This window comes from Argiope bruennichi, chromosome 7 (assembly GCF_947563725.1).
Source record: "Argiope bruennichi chromosome 7, qqArgBrue1.1, whole genome shotgun sequence".
In the NCBI taxonomy this organism is placed as follows: Eukaryota; Metazoa; Arthropoda; class Arachnida; order Araneae; family Araneidae; genus Argiope; species Argiope bruennichi.
Window position 1 is genome coordinate 103586573 of NC_079157.1, and position 19855 is coordinate 103606427.

Below are 19855 nucleotides of genomic sequence, written 5' to 3' on the forward strand. Positions count from 1 at the left end.
TCTACATAATACTGGCTCCACTGATGACATCCAGCATCTACTTTGGATTTGCTATATTAAATCCAGTTTTAACATAACTTCATAACTAGTTTGATATTTGTATAGTATTGGCTTCACTAACCATATCCAACATCTGATGGTTTTGCTATAATAAAATGAAACTAGTTAGTATATTTGATGATGAATTTTGAAGCAATAAGGTCCAATGTCCCACGAATTATTTATATCTGCATACATAGATGTGAAAGAACACTTATTCATGATTATGTAATTAATAATTACAGAATTCAGGTAAATGAGAGCATAAAAGCTTTTTCCTCAACTCAGGACAGCTCCATAATGTTGGATCTTGACAATATTTTGTGTACTTATTGGAAGATTTGATTGTATTTTGAACTGCTGATAATTATATTTCGTATACTTAAACAATTTTCCAAAAAAATGCCCTTTAATACTCACAAATTTCTGTTATTGTTCCAAGAAAGTAATCTTTAACAACAATGCTCTGACCATCTAAACATATGCAAGCATGCTGAGCATCTTAAAACAATCTACCCTTTTTTCCTAAGCATCTTTCAAAACTTTAAAACTGATTTTTGCCTATTAAATTTGCCTTTCTTCAGTGTTTTAATAATATTTTACAGCTTCTAAGACTCATGTTTAAGTGTAAACCAAAATAAAATCAAACTTATAAATAAACCAGAGTTTGCATGTGCTTACATTTTAAAAAAGAAATCATATAATCAAATCTGCAGGTATTACCAAATCTTATAGTGTAATAACACATTTTCTTTGGCAGCTACATAAGAAAATTATTTATACAAAGAGCAGAAAATTCAATATGATCAATAAGGCATTCTGATGTAGACAATTTTCCATTTTATCTTTTAAATACTAGATTCGAGATAAAGTAGATATATTATCATCATATGATGGAGATAAGGAAATGCTTGTAAAACCTGAATAAGGCACAGAATTTAAATTTTATCAGTATTCAAGCTATTCAAAAAATTGTCCCTAAAATTTCATAAATATTTGTATTTAATAAGAATTAAATTCCATGGTTTCATCAATATTCAAAGATATTCTATTTTCATATCCATATAATTGATCATCAAAAGATGTAAAGCAAATCAGAGAAAAATAAAAAGTCTACATTTTGACAAATTCAGAAATTCTAGATGGGAGAAAAATTTAAAAGAAAGAAAAATCCATAACTTCAAGCTTCAAACACACATGCATTGGGGAAAAAAAGCTTCCGATTCTGGATGGTTAACTTTTTTTCTGAACCACTGAATAATAATTTATGTTAAAAGAAAGAAGTTAAATTAGAGGTACAGACACACAGGAAGAATAATTTGTTATCTCATGTACATATTAATTTTTATTTTACACTCTTAAATTAATTTCCTAATTGCTCTAACTCTGTCTTCACTGTAACTTCCAAGTTGCACAGACTATAATTTTCCCACATAACAAAATACTGAATTTGCATATTCCTTTTTCACAAACGCTCTGAATCAGATGAGTGAATTACTGCAAAAAGTAAGCATATTTGCCCAGGATTGCATGCATGCCTGTGGATATCATGTATTTTCTAAACATATATTTTCTGTTTCAAAATAATACATAGTTTCCATTGCAAAATTTACATATTATTTTAAATGCATATATTTTTCAATTTTAATATTTATGAATTTGCCCAATGTGTTTTACTTTAAAATAAAGTATACCTTTTTGTTTGATCAAAAAATAAAAATAATAAAAATTGCCATTACCAAAAACTAAGTCAACTTTTATAGGAATAAAGATAAAAATCTTGACATTTTTCAATATTTCTTAAAATTAACAAATTACAAGTCAATTTGGATGGATACATCATTTCTGAAAATGTGGCACTGATGTAATAACCAAAAAATTTCAGGCTGCAACAAAAAAATTTTAAATTATGTTTATATTTAAGCATAATTATAGAATGCATTTAAAAAAGCCAATCAATATTTTATCCTGTATTGTAAATGTTTCAAAAAACTTAATATAATCTTTGTTTTTAATTTTACTAATACGTTCTAACTCTTCAACTGGTTGGAACGTAGAAAATTATCATGAATCTTTTGAATACCGGCTGGGATATAGGAAGTCATTCGTTGATATCCACCTTGGGGACATAGAAAGTTACTCTCTGAAAACTACTTTAAAACCACCTTCAATGTAGAACGTTGTCAGTGTCTTCCCCCCTTCATTGTAATAAACAAGGTCAGCTGCTTGTTAAGGTTATATAGTGGTTTTCACTGAACTTGAGTAGTTCCTCCATTTTGAAGAATGTACTCCCAAGGTAGGGAAATAATGTTCTTTATAAGAAGTCTCAATTTCTGGATCAATTGATATAAACTATATATTTTATCATTGATTTGAATATTTGATTATTTAACTGCAAATTTAATATCTAAATAAAAACAATTATACTTATTAAAGGTAGGAAATCTCACATGTTTACAGCGATCCTTAATGGTTAATGATTGCGATTAGTTCGCAAAAAGCAGTTTGAAAGGATTTTGCAAAATGGTACTTGGTTGATGACATATTGAAAAAGTGTGTATAAACTTTTAATAATACTTTTATTAAAATGCAATAAAATAAAAAAATCCTTATAAATTAAAAAAAATTATATTTATTTATAAATGCAATTTTAACTTACTTACACTTTATATAAAGATTTTTTGCCAAACATTTAATATTTAGTTGAAGGCAAATTTGAAAATCTTTGGATTGAATTATCTATTTATTACTGTTTACAATTAATATTGGTAAAAGTGCTTTTAAATCTTTTTTATACTTTTTTGGTATAAATGTTTTTATTTAAAGTATCTTGATAAAAGTAGTCACTTTTAAGTTTTTTTTTCACAGTTTAATATTTTTTCACTATATTTGAATACAGGTGAGTATTAAATGTTTTAATGCTTTTTACATACCTTAATTCACCTTTGTTATTTTTTTGTGGGGGGGGGGGGGTTAATAGAAAAAACTTTCTTTTATATGCATAAAAAAGTATTTTCAAAAATTTTATTTTTGGATTATATAATTACATACGTTTAAAATATACATTAAAAATCCATCAAAGGGTAAAAAGTTTTACTCAAACACAATGATAAAAAAAAAATTGCATAGCAGTAATAAAGACTACTGAAAAATATTATGCATCTGAACGAAAGAAAATGTATTTAATTACCTGGTAAATTATTATAGAAGCACTTATTTATATTCAACAAAATTTGATGAAGGAAAATGTTTAATTGATATTGCTTTAAAAAATGGAATGAATAAATTGAACTGTGCAATTAAATTATCTTGCATGAAACAGTATTGAATATGAAAATAAATAAATGCCTTAAAGGCTGATACAATTTCTAACTATTTGTATTTATCATAACTTAATGTTGTGGGTTCAGAACTTAACAATAAGAACCAATTTACATGTGTACTTTAAATATTCAAATAAATGAATACTATTATAAATAAAAGTTACTTGAACGTTATTGATGAACTGAGGCACATAAATATTTTTTAAATTTCCAGAAGAAATTTTGAGAATAATTCAATTTCTAAGATTAATAATTATAACACATACAGTATTGCAGAAAATCTTTTAATTTTTACTATAAACATTTTTTTTAAATAATTCAATGATTTTTAAAAGTATTTGATCAGAAATAGTTTGCATACATTCTTTGCATAATGACAAAAATAAATGGAATATGTCAATTATTTCCTATCATTCGAGAAGTCTTGAAAATGAAAATATTAACAAAGAACTCAAAAACTTATACATTCCACATAAGTTGGTTCCATTCTGTTAGTATTTGTGCCTTGTATAAAAAGGTGCATATGTTGTTCTTCGTGAAAGTAGTTTTTTAACTTGTCCACATTCTTAACAGAAATTCTATAGTCAAATCAATCAGTAAAATGTGGGGAAGTTGTTAAAAGATGCCTCAGTTACATTAGAAAGACAAGATGACAACAATCTATTCAAGAAAAATTTGTGTCACAAGATGGGTTAGGAAGAATGTGGACCAGGTAGATGGAATAACAGAAGTAAGAAGCATTGAAAAGGAACATATTTTCCCTCCCTTGGTCCCTTGGTTTTCAACAGGACGAAAATAAATGCCAAAGGGATGTTCTGAATATTTCTTTTAATTTTTATCATTCTGGAAAAACCGTCTGAGATCCAGAAGTTTAATTTATCACTCTTGAAAGTACTTTTCATAGAATAAATGTGGGCAATATAACAAAAATCTATGAAAAAAGTATTTTAAGGCTTGCTTTTTATTTAGTTTTAGATTTTAAGTCAAATATAGTGAGTGATCTGTTATTTTTGATTTTCAAGTTTAATATATTAAAGTTACATCACTTCATGGAAGATTTAAAGATGTTCTTAATGTATTTAATAATAATTAATGGCTAAAAAATAAAAAAACAATTAAAATTGAAAAAAGTATTTTGTTATTTATTAATAAAATGAAAGAAATTTTCTCATAAGATTTATTTTATATTCCGAATGAAAGTCGGCCTTTGATTAGATATTATTGAAAATTATTTTCAATAAGAAAATTATTTCTAATGCACCTCTCCTAAGCTATTAAAAGCAATTTTTTAAAATGGGTGAATTTAAAAAAAAATTTCACCAGTGTTTGATTCTGTAGTTGAGTCTTATTTAAAGAATAACAAACTTAATAAAAACAAACCACTGAAACATACTCAACATTAAAAAATGTCAGATCATATCTTGATGTTGCAATGGTTAAAGAAAAATTCCACTGAAATGATAGGAGAAACAATGAAGATGATTTAATTTCATATTGATAATAAAATATATTAATGTAAAACATACTTAAATACAATGCATTAATATAGATATTTCAAATTCATTAATTTACTTTCCTTCAAGTTACTACAAGAAAATTTTAATTCATATTTTTGTGCTTTAAAAATTAATAATTTATGAAAATATTTGCTTTTGGATTTTTTAGAAGCTATTTGTGAATGCTCTTTTTCTTTTGATTAAAAGTAAACTTGCAGATGATAAGAAGACTTAACATCAGGAGACCCCAACAAATTATCTATAATTAGACCACCAATAACTTGCCACTTTACAACACTAGCATGATTATCTGACTCAGTCTTTGTTAATAAATTTTATAATGTAAAAATTCACACTTCTCTCTATTTTTATATTTATTTTTCTTATATAAAGTTAACTAAGCTTAGATAGCTTTGATGTACCACGACATTCTTACTATGTAATGTCATTGTTAAGCCACTTTTCTCCTATCCAATTGTCATGACCGAAGGATAAGAAATTTTAAAACACCTACTACTTCCCACAAACTGGCAAATCCATTACAGATTCATTAACATCAATAATTCATTTTATTTTAATCAACATTTCAAAATGTGTAGCAATGATTTTTTTTTGTTGCAATAAAATACACTGAAGAGCCAGAAAAACTGGTATAGCAAGTCATATGCAAATAATGGAGAAGTTCATCCAATCAGCTTAAGGTGATGCAGGCGACAATGTGTAAACAAGACAATAGGTGTCTGAGAAAGCTATTACATTGATTCTTACAGTTACAATGGTAAGTTATCAAGATTTAAATGATTTTCAACGGAGACTAATCATCAGCACACAAGTGATGGGGCACAGCAGATCCAAAGTAGCTATGAAATTCCGATTTTCATGAACGACCACTTCAAGGGTGTATACTGCAAATATCAGGATTCCGGTAAAACTTCAAATATCTGACAGTGCAGCTGGATAAAGACCTTGATGGAACAGGACCATTGATGGCTGAAAAGAATCATTACACGATACTTTCAATACTTCCTCAAATTGCTGCAAATTTGAATGCATGCCCATCAACAAGTGTCGGCATACACACTGTACAACATACCCTAATTTATCTGGGCTTTCGCAGCCACAGACCATCTTGTGTACCATTGTTGACTCAGCGGCACAAAGCTCTGTGCTTTGCAAATACTATTATTGGACTCTTAATGATTGGAAAAATATTGTCTGGTTTGACAAGTCAAGTTTCCAATTGTATCAGGCAGATAGCCGTGTACAGCTATGGAGAAAAATCCATGGATCCCTCATCGCAACAAGGAACTGTTCAAACTGGCGGTGGCTCTGCGATGGTATGGGTCATGTGCAGTTGGCATGAAATGGGACCGTTGAATACTTCTAGACTTGACCATGAAAGCTCAGAAGTACATTAACATCCTTTATGACCACTTGCATCCATTCATGTCCTGTGTGGACAATTTCAACATGATAATGTGCCATCCCAAAGGTCTCTAGTAGCTACTGACTGACTTGAGGAGCACTCTTCTGAATTTCGTTCCCTCTCTTAGCCATCTAATTCCCTTGACAGGAGCATTATTGAGCATATCTGGGATGTTTTGGAATATACTGTCCTTAGGAGATCTCCACCACCTCGCACTCTCGTGGCTTTTTGGAGTGCCCAGCAGGAATCATGGTGTTAATTGTCAACAGAATATCTTATGTCAGAATGTAAACAAAATCCATGCACCCCATGTTGCGGCAATTCAGCAGATACGCGAGAGCTCTATACAATATTAGATGGGTGTACCAGGTTTCTGGCACTTCAATGTAGAAACCGTACTTTTCAGTCATGTATTTTAAATGTTGCTGAAGTTCCAAAAATTTACGAGATTTCTCAAACTTTCACAAAAAAATCATAATATTATAATTTAATAAAATAGGTACATTTGAAATTTCGATTGCGCTGAAGGAATTAAATGGAGAAAAGATTTATTACAATATTTGTAGGAAATAAAATGCATGGATTTATTAAAATATCCCTGGATTCCTTTCTTGAGTTATCCTTTTTCATTCATTTTCTTTCTAGATGAATCCAATACAGATGCCTTTATGATTATGCTTTCAATTTATCATATGTAACATCTAGAGCAACATAAAACAGTTTTCTTTACACTACTCTAGAAAATTAAATGCTTTTTAATGACCTTTTTTAAAAAAAATTAAGCACTTTTAAAATGCTTACTAACGGTTTTCAAATTTAAGCATTTTTTATGATGCAATGCACTCTGTAAATACTTTCTTAGTCTCTTCCCTATTTTCTGTCTTCCTATTTGACAGACTACACCATGCTCTTGCCAAGACTTGAATGAAAAAAAAAAATCTTAATAATAGATAAAAATTGGATTATTTCATTGGACATTATAAAGAATAAAAATCATAATGCTTCACGGCTGTTTCTTCACAATATATTGTAATCACTTAAAACTAGACTTCATTTCTAAATTGCATGGGTATTTACTTTCCCACAGCAATTCTTAAAACATGCCAAACCCGAAATATGTCAGTAAATTCACTTCAAGATTGTCTTCGATGGTCTATTTTTCCAGCTTGCATCTTTTGTTGTTAGTTGCAATTTTTAAAAAGAAATTTGAATAAAAGATAACAATTACATTTTCCTGTAAAAATCTCTCAAAAAAAAATCTTGTTTAAAAACTCTTTATCTACTTCTCTTCCAATCAAAAAATTTATGTATGTATATATATATATATAAGTATCCAGGAAAATGTGAATCCAATCTCGTACATCTCGAGGACTGCTAAAGGATTTATCACATACATCTAAATATTTGTATGGGGTTTTTTTTTCCCCTACAACAGCTGAATGGAAAAAAAAAATATCTTATAAAATTTTCATATCTGAAATTTAACTAAGAAATACCTTTTTTTTTTTTTTTACATAAGGATTAAATTTAGTAAGATAATAAAAGCAAATCTATAAAGATCCTTCTCCGAGATTCCGCTATGCTTTAAAATGTTAATTGACAGTACTTGTTAAAAATTAGATTCACTCATATTTCTCTTTTTCAATTGCGCTTTCAACTTTGTATTATCACAAAACTACATCTAAATGTTTGTAATTGACAGCTAGTCAAATTTACTTAAGTTATGCATCTATGTAAGGCATATTTGTTTTATCCCTTCAAATTTAATCACACATACAACTTTTGTAAAAATGCTAATTTTTGGTATCCAATAAATATTTTTTGGTATTTTAATATTTTTTGGGCATTACTTAAACCATACAACAGCTGTATGGGGTGCAAAAAATATCGATTTTAAACAGATCAAAACATTACAATTCAAATGATTAAATTACATACACTAATTATAAAAAACAGCAAATAAATTACTTTAATTTTATAGTCGTCACCACCAGAAACGAAGAGAGGCTGTTGACTATGGAAACAAATTCCTCTGACCGGCCCATCGTGTTCATCGAACTTATCAAGCAAAGTGCACATACGATAATCCCAGAGCTGAATAATTCCATTATGTAAACTAGCAAGAATCCATGGTCTTTTAGGATGGAAACTTAACCCTTTCACCCGGGCAGATTTAGTTTCAAATTTAGTTAACATCGTCCAACACACTGACACGTCTACGAAAATATGTTCACTGTTATTTTGTTGACAATACCTACCGAATTTCAACTATGACTTTAATACGATTCGATAGCGATTAATTTATGATATATCGCTTACAATGCAGTAGATTAATTTATCACTCACGATCTTTTCTTGTGCTTTGTAAATTTGAAGAATCAATAATTGTTAATTATATTGATGATACTTTGGCATTATTTCACATTTAAAGGACTAAAAATCTAGATTACTGTTAAATTTCGAAGTAAATGGTGAATACCAGTTTCGGAAAATATATAAAACATCTCAACTCTTCATGTATTCTTCTGTCTAATGTATATGTAAGATTCTTGTTTAGCAATGATGTTTTGTCAGTGCATTAGCAATGTTACGATTGATTCGATCGCGTTAGTGTTTTGATGATAAACGCTTTATACTGTCCTCAGTGTTTATATACTATAATGTAAGGAATTTTTGGCATGGACAAAAATGAATTGACCTTACCTTTTTTTATTCCCATTCGATAAGTAAGTATTTCATCATTCTTAAACTTGGTTACTTGTTATAATCTTGTATTATCAAATTAAAATTATGTTATATGTTTGCTGTTATTGACATTTACGTGGTGATACTGAATTGTTGTTTCTTTTTTGTTTTTTTTTTTAATATTCCTCTTAAGTTTTGCTTTTTCCGTGAACAATCATTAATACTTTTCCAATAACATAACTTGATAAACTTGTTCTACTGTTTACTTTCTTACTGGAAATGAATTTTATTTCATTTTTATGCCAATGTTCAAAGAAAAATTTTAACATTTCACTTGAATGAACTTGCATGATATTGTTGCTTTTTTATAAATTTTATTAATTTGAAGTATTACATCTGTTTATCACAACTACTTCCTGCAAGTATGATTTATTAAATTCTATTATGTCTTATTTTTTTGTGATTTTTTTTATCATCATTACATTATTTTAATTCTTTTTTTTTAAGTTATTTGTTTTACACTTATCTTTGGAAATTTTTGTAAAAGAAAATTGTGTAACATTATTTATATAAAATATTTTAAAAAATCTGTCATTGTTGCAAGATAGTTGAGGTGTTGCTTAATCGTTTATGATTTTAATTTGTAAAAATACTCTTCAAATCAAATTGTATTCCTTATCTTTCAGATTTTTATAAAATATAGTGTTATATTTTATAAAGTATTGTTGAAATGAAAAAGATGTTAAGTAGCATAGAATTTTAAATTTAGTTTCGGAATGTGTCAAATTAACTATTTCTTTAGTAAGCTGACATTGTTTCTATTTTGTGTATGTTATCATGGGAAAGTGGTCATAAGGGATTTGTGTATTATGTTTCAATTTAGAAAATAGTGGCTTATATATACATAATATATACTGTTTATTTATTCAAACACTTTTGTTACAGCAACATAAATTAGTGATATTTTCTTTTTGAAATTTCTGAGTTCTCTCTTGTCATTAAAAAAAAAAATAGTTCGGAAAAATTATTTATTTCCATAAAGACTAAATCAAAGAATAAAAAGATATATTTTATGTATTTAATTAGCTCATTAAGGTAATTATAATTATAAATTTATATGGTGCTGTTCAATATTTTTTCTTGTATAAATATTGACAGAAATTACTTTTTGTGGTTAAAAATGCTTCAATGCAAAAATGCTGTAACTCACTGCTTTTAATAATGTTTTTAAATTTATTTAAAGAAAAACTAATGAGTTATTTTGACTCAAAAAAATATTTAAACTTCTGAAAGTTTTTTTTTTTTTTTCATTAATATCAAACTAACATAAAAGTATCACTGATTATTTATGCAATATTATTTTCATTTTAAATTGGAAATGAATTTAATATTACCTTTAAACACTGAATACATATTTCAGTTTCTCTTTTTGAGCATGCAATTTGAGCAGATGTCTTGACATAAGACATATATTTCTGATAATGATGACTTGAGAACATTTTTAATCAAAACAGAACTCCAATTTTAAAAGAATGACTATTTTATTAATAAAACGTAAAGTAATTATACCAAAAATATTTTAAAAATACAAAGTAACATATGAACGGTCACTTGATCTGAAAAAAGTATTGAGGAAATATAAAAATAAAAAATAAAAAAAAAGGATTGTGTATGTGTATATATATATTATTAGTGATTATGCAGAATTGAAACATTAATTAATTTGTTTGATTTTGTATTATGTTTTTTAATGAATTTAAAAAATAGCATCAGGTTTACTGTGCTCAAATTTGTTCTTTTTTCTTTTTTTTTTTCAAATTAATAGAAATAATAATTATTAAGATTGCTTATATTATAAATCAGCAATCTTAAATTTATTCACAGTTCATTAATTCATGGTTGAAATTGATAACTTTAGTCATTAATGTATTAACCTTTTTCTTTGGAATTACTTGAAAATTTATGTTGTTGCATTATAAATTCATTGAAATTTTGTTTATTACGGTTAGGAAGTTTTTGATCAGTCATTACTGCAGTTAATTTCATGTTGACATAAATTTCTTTTATGATGATTTCTCAAGAACTATAATCATGAACTTAAAATCTTATCATTTAAATGGCAAATCGTTTCTTCTCCTTTTGAATGCTTTTCAGATGATTCATAGCATGTAACAAATTTCTTTTTTAACTAAAGTGGAATCTATTTATCTGTTGTCATTTTTGTAGGCAGACCAATGACTATTACATCAAGATGATTTTGTAAATTAAAAATTTGCGATTCTGATTAATTTTTTTTATTTTAATTATTCAAAATTTAAGTGATATTTTGATATTTTTTTTACCTAAAATAATTTTTTAAAAATAACTGCCTTCAAAGTATTTTTACATTATTTTAATTTTCCAATAATATTGAGTTAAATGCCATGCAGCTCTTTTCATTGCTGCAGTGAATTTCATTTTGTTTTCGTTATTTTTACAAATGTTGTTTATTTCTTCCATTGATGAAATCCAATAGATATAATTGGGTTATGATAGCAGTTGATGTTCTGTTTGCATTGCAAATAAGTCTGCAGAAACTTTTCTTATACATAAATGTCATGTAGAATGAACCAAATTTTTCTTTAAAAGATGAAACATCTGTCCCATGTAACACTGACTTCACTGTCTTAGAACAGTGCAAAGCATTATCCATTATCAAAGAGATTCCAACCAAAACTAAATCCAATTTCTGTCACTTACTCCACGTACAACATTTTTCTCAAATCTGCCTACTAAATATGCTTTACGCATTAAACTGCATATGAAACGAAATTATCTTTCCATATATTTGGATATATGCATATGTAATTCAAATATCAAAGGAAAAGAACTGTGCAGTTATCAATGAATTGCTCTAATCAGTTGTATCTGCTGTCTTTTTGAAAGAATGGTGAGTGTATGTGTGAAATACATCCTGGATAGTATGTATATCTAATATCTCAGATTGGATTTTGGTGGATTGGTTGACAATCAATAAGTTTGTTTCTGTAGAAATGGATATTCAATTAGCTTTCCTATAATGAATTTATTGGGATTTTGACCTTCATAAAAGAATGATTTACTTGGAGATAAGACATTGTAAAGAATATTTATGATCTTAGAGAAAATTTGTCTGTATTAATGCAGAATGTTTTAAAGCAAAGATTTGTTTTGTTCTTTTGTCAGGAAGAGTGTGTTTTTCAATGTTACGTTTTTTAAACATTGTCCTCATTATTTTAGCTATTGGTCTTTTTATTTTTTTACCCTTTTATTTCACCAACTATCAATAGAAGTATTTATTCTGGTGATTTACAAATTTCAGGCTATTGCCAAAACATGGAATTCATAGAAGGACAGCTTCAGATAATCCTCAATGTTGAGGTACCAATAAGTTTGAAAATGAATTTTAAAAGTACTTAGTTTTGAAAAATTCCTTAAAAAGTATGTAATTTTTTATTTATTTATTTTTAATATGAAGAAAACTTTCTTCTTCTGACCTCCAAATGTTAATTGCGATAAATCAAAAGCATCGTGACAAAATTTTATCTACCTGGTGTATCAAGAAATAGAACAGATGAAAGCAAAGATTTTTTAAAAGAAATATAGGACAAAATAGATCCACTGGTATTGACACATGTTAAGATGATTTTTAATGACATGTTTTCTACTCCTTCTTTTTTCAATAGGCTCTGCTATATATTGAAATACAGTTTTTCGAAAGGGACAGTATGAAATGTAGACTGTGCTAAATTTGCTATGATTATAGAAACGTTCGAACTTCTATAATTTTTAATGTCTTATATGGTAAAGAATTTGTTTTTGTTATTCCTGGTGAGTGTATGGTTAACTCTTTATGGGTTGCTAACAGGATTGGGGTACATGTCCACTTTTCAAGGGGTCATGGAGGAGGGTGATAACAGGAGTAGAGTGATACTTTGATAAAAAAGGAGGTAATGCTTATTCTCTCCAATTTTTGCCAAGACCTTTATTTATCTTCTAGTTGAATTATCTTATTGTTATTGAAATGGGTATAAAAATATTGACAAAATCTTTAGAGATTTTTTTAATTTTTTTTAAGTAGTTTATTATTCTGATTATATGTATTTCAAAAGAAATCATTACCCTCACCACTAAAAAAGCTATCAAGTCATATAATTTTGTTTCCTTCATTGAATCTACTTCAAATTTAACTAAGTTCAGAAATAGGATCCAATACTCACATTATAAATCTTATTCAATTATGTTAATGTGTTATTTGTAAATCAACGACTTTCTTTAAATAACATTTTAACACTTTTTTTTTACTATATTAATTTCAAAGGTTTAGCATGCAATAATATAAGAGCTTATGCAATGAATTGAAACATGAGAAAAACATTTAATTGAAGTAGATTTTCCCAGTTATATATTTCACATTGCAGAATAGAGGCTTATTAATCATAACTAAATATGACATTACAAAACTTTTATGGGCAAACTTTTTAAAATGTATTACCTATGGTAATTGTTGATCCTAAATGATATTAATGCAATCAAAATTGGTCTTTTGAATACACTTTATAAAGTTTCTGTAATAAAAATCTTATTTTAGTGACTGCTATGCATTCTAATGATCATGAATCTTTGAAGCCTATTGTGAAATATTGTAGTGCACATATAATTTTTAATAATTCAAAATATGTTGAAAATTCTTTTACATGTACATGTAATTGATAGAATGCATGAAGTTTTTATTCATTTTGTAAAATGGGTCAATAACTCCGAAAACATATTGCTGAAGTTGTAATATTTTTTCCTGATTAAATGCATCTTGCTTCTTTCTAAAAATGTTACAATATATTTTACAAATCGATTTTTAAACCTGATGATTTGCTGCATTACTATCAACTTATAGCAAAAAATATGTAGGTGAAAAATAAAAAAATGTAGGTGACTGTGATACAAATGCTTTTAGGCTTAATAGTCTCCGGGACTCAACTGTCCATGTATGAACAGTAAATCTAGTGAATTCTGATGGGATAAAGAAAACTTGCTAACAGAAGGAAAATCTACAATATATTTTAGAAGAAAATATTTTATGGAAATATTTGTTACCCTGTAGGAGGGTGGAAGATGCATCATCCCCAACAGACACACTTGGGTGTCACATTCAAAATATAAGGAAATTTTTGTTCATTACTTTTTTAAATTCTAAAAAATTAAATATAATTTTATATCAATGTTGGCATATTCAGTAATAATCGTGCCATCTAAATTAATTGATAATGTTGAAAAAGATCACAATTTTTTTTATTATTAATTTTATAAAAATTAATTCAATTTTTTACTGGTGATACTATGCATTATAATTTTTTATTTATTATAATTATTATTTGCCAAACCAAAAAGTCATTCTTTATTTTACAATAGATGTTGGAAAAATATTTAAAACTTTATATATACAGTGTCTCGAACAATTGAGAGTACACCTTACTTTTATTTGATAAATCTAACTTTCATTATTAATAACACATTACCAAGAAATGCAAACATCTTTTTATTTTATCACATAACAAACTGTTTAATTTAAAGTAAAAATAAAGAACAATGAACGAAAGTCTACATTGAAAAGTTTCAGAAGCATTTTAAATAAACATATGCAGATTTTTGCCTCAAAAAATGAGAATACAGATTTTATATTTTTAACTACCACTAAATATTATCTACTTGATTGCTATTTTAATCTAATTTTGTGTAACCTTATCTTGAACCTTTTCAACAATAATTATTGTACGATTAAGTTTGTTAGATGAACTTAAAACTAAACCTTTAATTGGAAAATGGCTCCTTGATGAAAAACCAATATTCATGTAAGGAAATTCTTATTAAGATTATTTTAAAAAGAAAAATCTTATCAGGAAATATCTGAAATTGTTGGTAAAAGCCATATTTGTGTTCAGAAAATCATTGTAAGATTTTAAAATAATGGATTGATTGAAAATAAATGTGGAAGACGAAGAAAAGATATCCTGAGTAATGTAATAAAAAGAAAAATTTTGGAAGAAATCAAGATTGATTCTAAAGTAAGTGCAATCAAAGTTGCTGAAGAAACTTCTCAAATTATAGGTAGAAGTGTAAATGCTGAAACTGTGCGAAATGTAATTAGACAAGCTGGATATAAAAGTTGCTAGAAAGAAACTGTTCATCAGCTTGCAAAATCATGGACAATCATTTTGCAAATCAGTGTTTGAGGAAGGATGTATTACATATTTCATATGGTTGATATTGCCATGTTACATGCTCTGGTAAAAATTAAATTATCAGGGATTTTATTGCTTTATTCTACATTCTTGACATTGAACTCTTTTTATGTCCTTGATTACTTAGCTGCTGAGATTTTTCCCTAGTATCTATATTAATGATTCCTTTATTTTTATGGTATACAATTGTGTTTAGATTAAAGTAAGGAACTTTAGAATATCTTATCTATTGAATCTATTGAATTTTATAGACCAGTCACTGAGCTTTAATTTTTAAGATTACAAATATAGAAATTCCTGGCACATTTAAGATGTAAGAAACATTAATTAAAATCTATTTTTAGAATTTTTGATTAATTATTTTTATTTTCAGGAGTTGTATATGATGTCTGCTAAGGGCTTATGATTATAATCTTATTTCCTTGAAGAGGTAGATAGTAACTAGTATGTATTACAATTATTACTTGCTTTTCTATGAATTTATTAAAATTATCATTGTATCACTATTTGTTGTAGCTTTGTCTGTACTTACAGATTCAACAATTTTCATAATTGTGAAAAATTCTCTTTAATGTATTGAAAATTTAGATAAAAATATAACATTATTGTCTAAAAATAAAATATTTTATTAAACAGAAATCTTAAGTATGAGTTTCATTCAGATTTTTTAATATGACACAAAATGAAATAATTTCATACATTGAAGAATTTTCTTTGCTTTGTTAGCTATTTCATGTAAAAATGACTTTGGAATTTTATTTTTATTCCATTCCATTTACATGATATACTCGGATATTTGAATCTACTCTTTTACATGGAATTTTGAAAATTCTTTATTGCTTTGATTTAATGAATTATGCAAAACCATTAGGATTTCTTGAATAAATTAAATACCTTTAAAAAATTCTCTTGTTGTCACTGAAGATACAAGTTATTGAAATATTTTACTACTGAGAAAGTTTAGAAATATAATTTTTAGTTTTGATTTCAAATTGTCCAAAATAAATTTTAACTAAAGATGATATTTTAAGATTATACTCATAGGAAATTCAAGGTATCAAAGAAAAAAAATTAAATTGTCAACAAATTCTCTAGCATCAAAGAAAGTTTTGTTGTTTAACTTACAATCATTGATTGTTGTATAACTTATTTGCATAATATTTGTAATTATCATATTATGTCTAAACTGCTTTAATTTCCTACTTGTTCGTTCTGATTCAAATGAAACTAGCTACCTTTGGAGACCATTTTGTTTTCCCAGATTCACTTTTTTGGCTGTTAAATAATTAATGTGGAATGCATTTTTTTTAAGAAACAAATATTTTACCTTATTATTTGATATAATTGAAAAACATGAATTCAATTGAATCAGTTTACTGCAAATTAAAAAAAAATATATGTATATATTATGAAATAAAAGTTGAAGGGAAGATCCTGCTATGGAATTAATGATTGGTGATAACAGATGGCTGGATGTGTTGGAATTCCATCTTAGTATTTAAAAACATTTTTGCAGTTAGTTTATCAGATGGAATTAAAAATAGTATTAAAATAAAGGGGGAATTTTTACAGGGATGAAATTGATATCATTAAAAGATAATTTTTTGTGTCTTCAGGTAATACAAAGAATTGGGGAAAATTATTTTGTAAGGTTTGAACATCAGGTTCCATAGGCAATCATAATGATTATATCTCTAGTGATAGCTAACTCTACCCTGGCTAATTTTTTCAGACATGGTGAGCCATCTCCAGAACTATAATATTTTGCTGATCCATTAATTAGCTAAATGAAGCCTTGGTTTCATTGCTGTTATAAAAATTTTCAATGAAGCAATCTGATATTCATATGATGGTTTTATATACAATTGATTGTTGCCATTCAGCGTTAAGTAAGAAGCAAAATTTCTCTGCCATCTATGTTAGCATTTTATATATATATACATATTTTTCTCTTGCAGATCTCTTCAACATGGAGCAGAAGTCTGATGAGAATAGTAGTTTCAAAACTGGGAGCAAGCAACATGTGTTGAAAGAGATTCTATGTGATAAGGATACCCAAAAGTCAAACTCCACAGCTGATTCTAGTAATAAAAATTCTGAAGAATCTAAGAAGAAATCCTCAGATGCAAATGAAAGATCTTCTGAAGAAGATAATATTGAAAGACCTTCATCTACGAATTCCCCAGAGCCTAACTGTCCTATATGCTTAGAGCCCTTACAAAATAAATCATTTACTGATAGTTGTTGCCATCAGTTTTGTTTTACTTGTTTGCTGGAATGGTCAAAAGTGAAAGCAGAATGCCCTTTATGCAAGCAACAATTCAAAAGCATTGTGCATAATTTACAAAAGGACAATTCATTTGAAGAATATGTTATTGGTACAAAAACAGGCAGATATTTATCTTATTTTAGAGCAGAACAAGAGAGGTTTCGATATCCTACAACAATGACTCCTTCTAGAATAGCGGAAAGAAATCGTTATCAGGAATCGTATCAAAGCCAAATTGCTTCTCATAGGATGAGATTTGCACCACATTCAGTGAATCTGTATTCAGGTACTCAAATTATGTCTCGCAGGCCATGCCCTTTTAGACGAAGAGTCTATGAACAAAACTTATGGGTGAAGACTCCAAGAAACGATCGTACTCGAGTAGCAACCCCTGAATTTTACAAAAGTAATCCAGCTTGCACTCATAGACTTATACCTTGGTTGAACAGGGAATTGGTGTCCTTATGGCAAGAAAATGATGCCACTGTTTCTTTTATTCTAGAATTAATAATGTCATTGCTTGTAAGATACCATATAAACAGTCAGGAGTTCCTAATTCACATTGAGCCTTATATGGGTCGACATACTCATCATTTTATTCATGAATTTCATGCATTTGCTATTTCACCTTATGATATGGAAAATTATGATGCACATGCCGATTATGGTTTAGTACGACATTCCACTGATGATGCTGATCGTTCATCTCCAGATAGTGATGTTATTCCTATTTTTACTGAAGAAAATACATCTGTTCCAAGGCAAAGCCGGGAAAGGAAACAAAATATGCGACACCAGACCCTTAAACACCTGAAGTTGATCCTCAAGAAGAATGGTGGAAATAGTTGGGAGTCATATTTATCTCCACCTTCTACTTCATTTATGTCTTCTTCAAGTTGGTCCAATCCTGGACCTAGTACTTCAGGATTTAGACCAAATAATTGTCGTTCAGTGGATGGAAATACCTCCAATTTGGCATCAGTTTCTGATGTAGAACAAACAGATGATGATGAAATCCAAATTCTTAGTGTTAGAAAACGACCACCACGAAATCCGGTAATTGTAGATTTATCCAGTGATGAGGAAGCTGATTTGGCAGTGGTAATAGATGTTTCATCAGACGAAGAAAATTTCAGCCCTTTGTATTCTCCATCTAAAACACCTCCTGAAGAAGGAAGTGATATAGAATGTCTTTTAGAATACCAGCCTTCCACCAGCATAAACATTCCAGGTACCATTGAAATTTCTACAGAGAAGGATAAAAAAATGGAGGAAGAGCAAGAACAAGAAGATGAGCATCATAATTCATCAGTTACTGAAGAATTTGAGAGTGATATTTCAACTGAAGAGGATAAACCTCCTAAATTAGCATCTGCTATTGTCAGACCTTGGGCAATGAAAAGTAAATCATCTCATAAAGTGTATGGCTCTTCACAGAAAAGATATTGGACATCTTCTGGCTCAGATTCTGGTGATCCAAGACTGAAAAGTGTTGTTACAGGTTATGTACCTGAACATGAAAATGATCATCATCATTCTGGACGTGATCATCATCACCACCATCATCATCATCATCATCGCAGACATGAATCAAGCCATCGTTCATCACATAAAAAGCACAAAGAAAAGAAGAAGAAGAAGAAACATAAACGCCAAAAAATGCGAATTTATTCAGACACTGAATAATGATTAAAATCATTGTTTATCTGAAGGTCTCTATACAGTTTTGTAAATATTCATATCATACTTTTTATACAAATATTATTTGTATAAATGTAAAAGTACAATTATTATTGCACCTATATTTTTTTATCATTATTTATTAATAAGTTTTTCTTAATCCATTAAGTTTGCTTAATAATATCAAATTCAGTTAGTTTACTCTATTAATAATATTTCTAAGAGAAAAAGAAATTCTAGTTATGTAAAATTATTCAGAGATGTTTTCTATTTAAAACTTCAGTGCACAGAAATAAATTTATGTTCCTTTAATTTATCATAGGTTGTATGTTCTACTGCATTAAAAGATTTTGTATTCAAAACCTGAGTGCACAAAAAGGAATTTCTAATTATTTCTCTTATTTATCATCTGTTGTATATTTTATTGTGCTGTGTATTTTGTAAAAAAGGATTTTAAATTGTTGCTATACTATTTATATCCATGTTCACAAGCTACAATAAAATTCACAAAAATATGTATGTTCTGTTTTTAATTGCCAATTTAATTTTTTAAAGTGTTTTTTAAAAAATTAAATGAAAAAGGAGAATAGATGTCTTCTAATAATAAAGCATGAGTAATTGAAGACATTTCTCATGTACATTTAATATAATGTTATTTTGACTTACATCATTATAGCTAA

General features: G+C 27.8%; 2 protein-coding genes across 3 annotated transcripts in view; one reads left to right on the forward strand and one right to left on the reverse strand.

Annotated features, from left to right (window-relative positions):
- The window catches only part of LOC129975939 (coatomer subunit alpha-like), a 32545-nt gene extending 23993 nt beyond the window's left edge, over positions 1 to 8552 (reverse strand). The window contains exon 1 of the mRNA XM_056089236.1: positions 8253 to 8552. Within this exon, the coding sequence (XP_055945211.1) occupies positions 8253 to 8480 (228 nt within the window). The 5' untranslated portion in view covers positions 8481 to 8552. The remainder of the gene's footprint in view (positions 1 to 8252) is intronic.
- A 278-nt stretch (positions 8553 to 8830) lies between these two features.
- On the forward strand, positions 8831 to 19621 carry LOC129976470 (E3 ubiquitin-protein ligase Topors-like). Of its 2 annotated transcripts, XM_056090071.1 has the most exons (4): positions 8831 to 9010; positions 12310 to 12428; positions 15600 to 15670; positions 17185 to 19621. In XM_056090071.1, exon 4 carries the CDS (start codon positions 17196 to 17198, stop codon positions 19179 to 19181), a length of 1986 nt encoding a protein of 661 aa, XP_055946046.1. In that variant the 5' UTR covers positions 8831 to 9010; positions 12310 to 12428; positions 15600 to 15670; positions 17185 to 17195; the 3' UTR covers positions 19182 to 19621. The 2 variants fall into 2 exon arrangements, with proteins under 2 accessions (XP_055946046.1, XP_055946045.1); XM_056090070.1 differs by lacking the exon at positions 12310 to 12428.
- Positions 19622 to 19855: the final 234 nt, after the last annotated feature.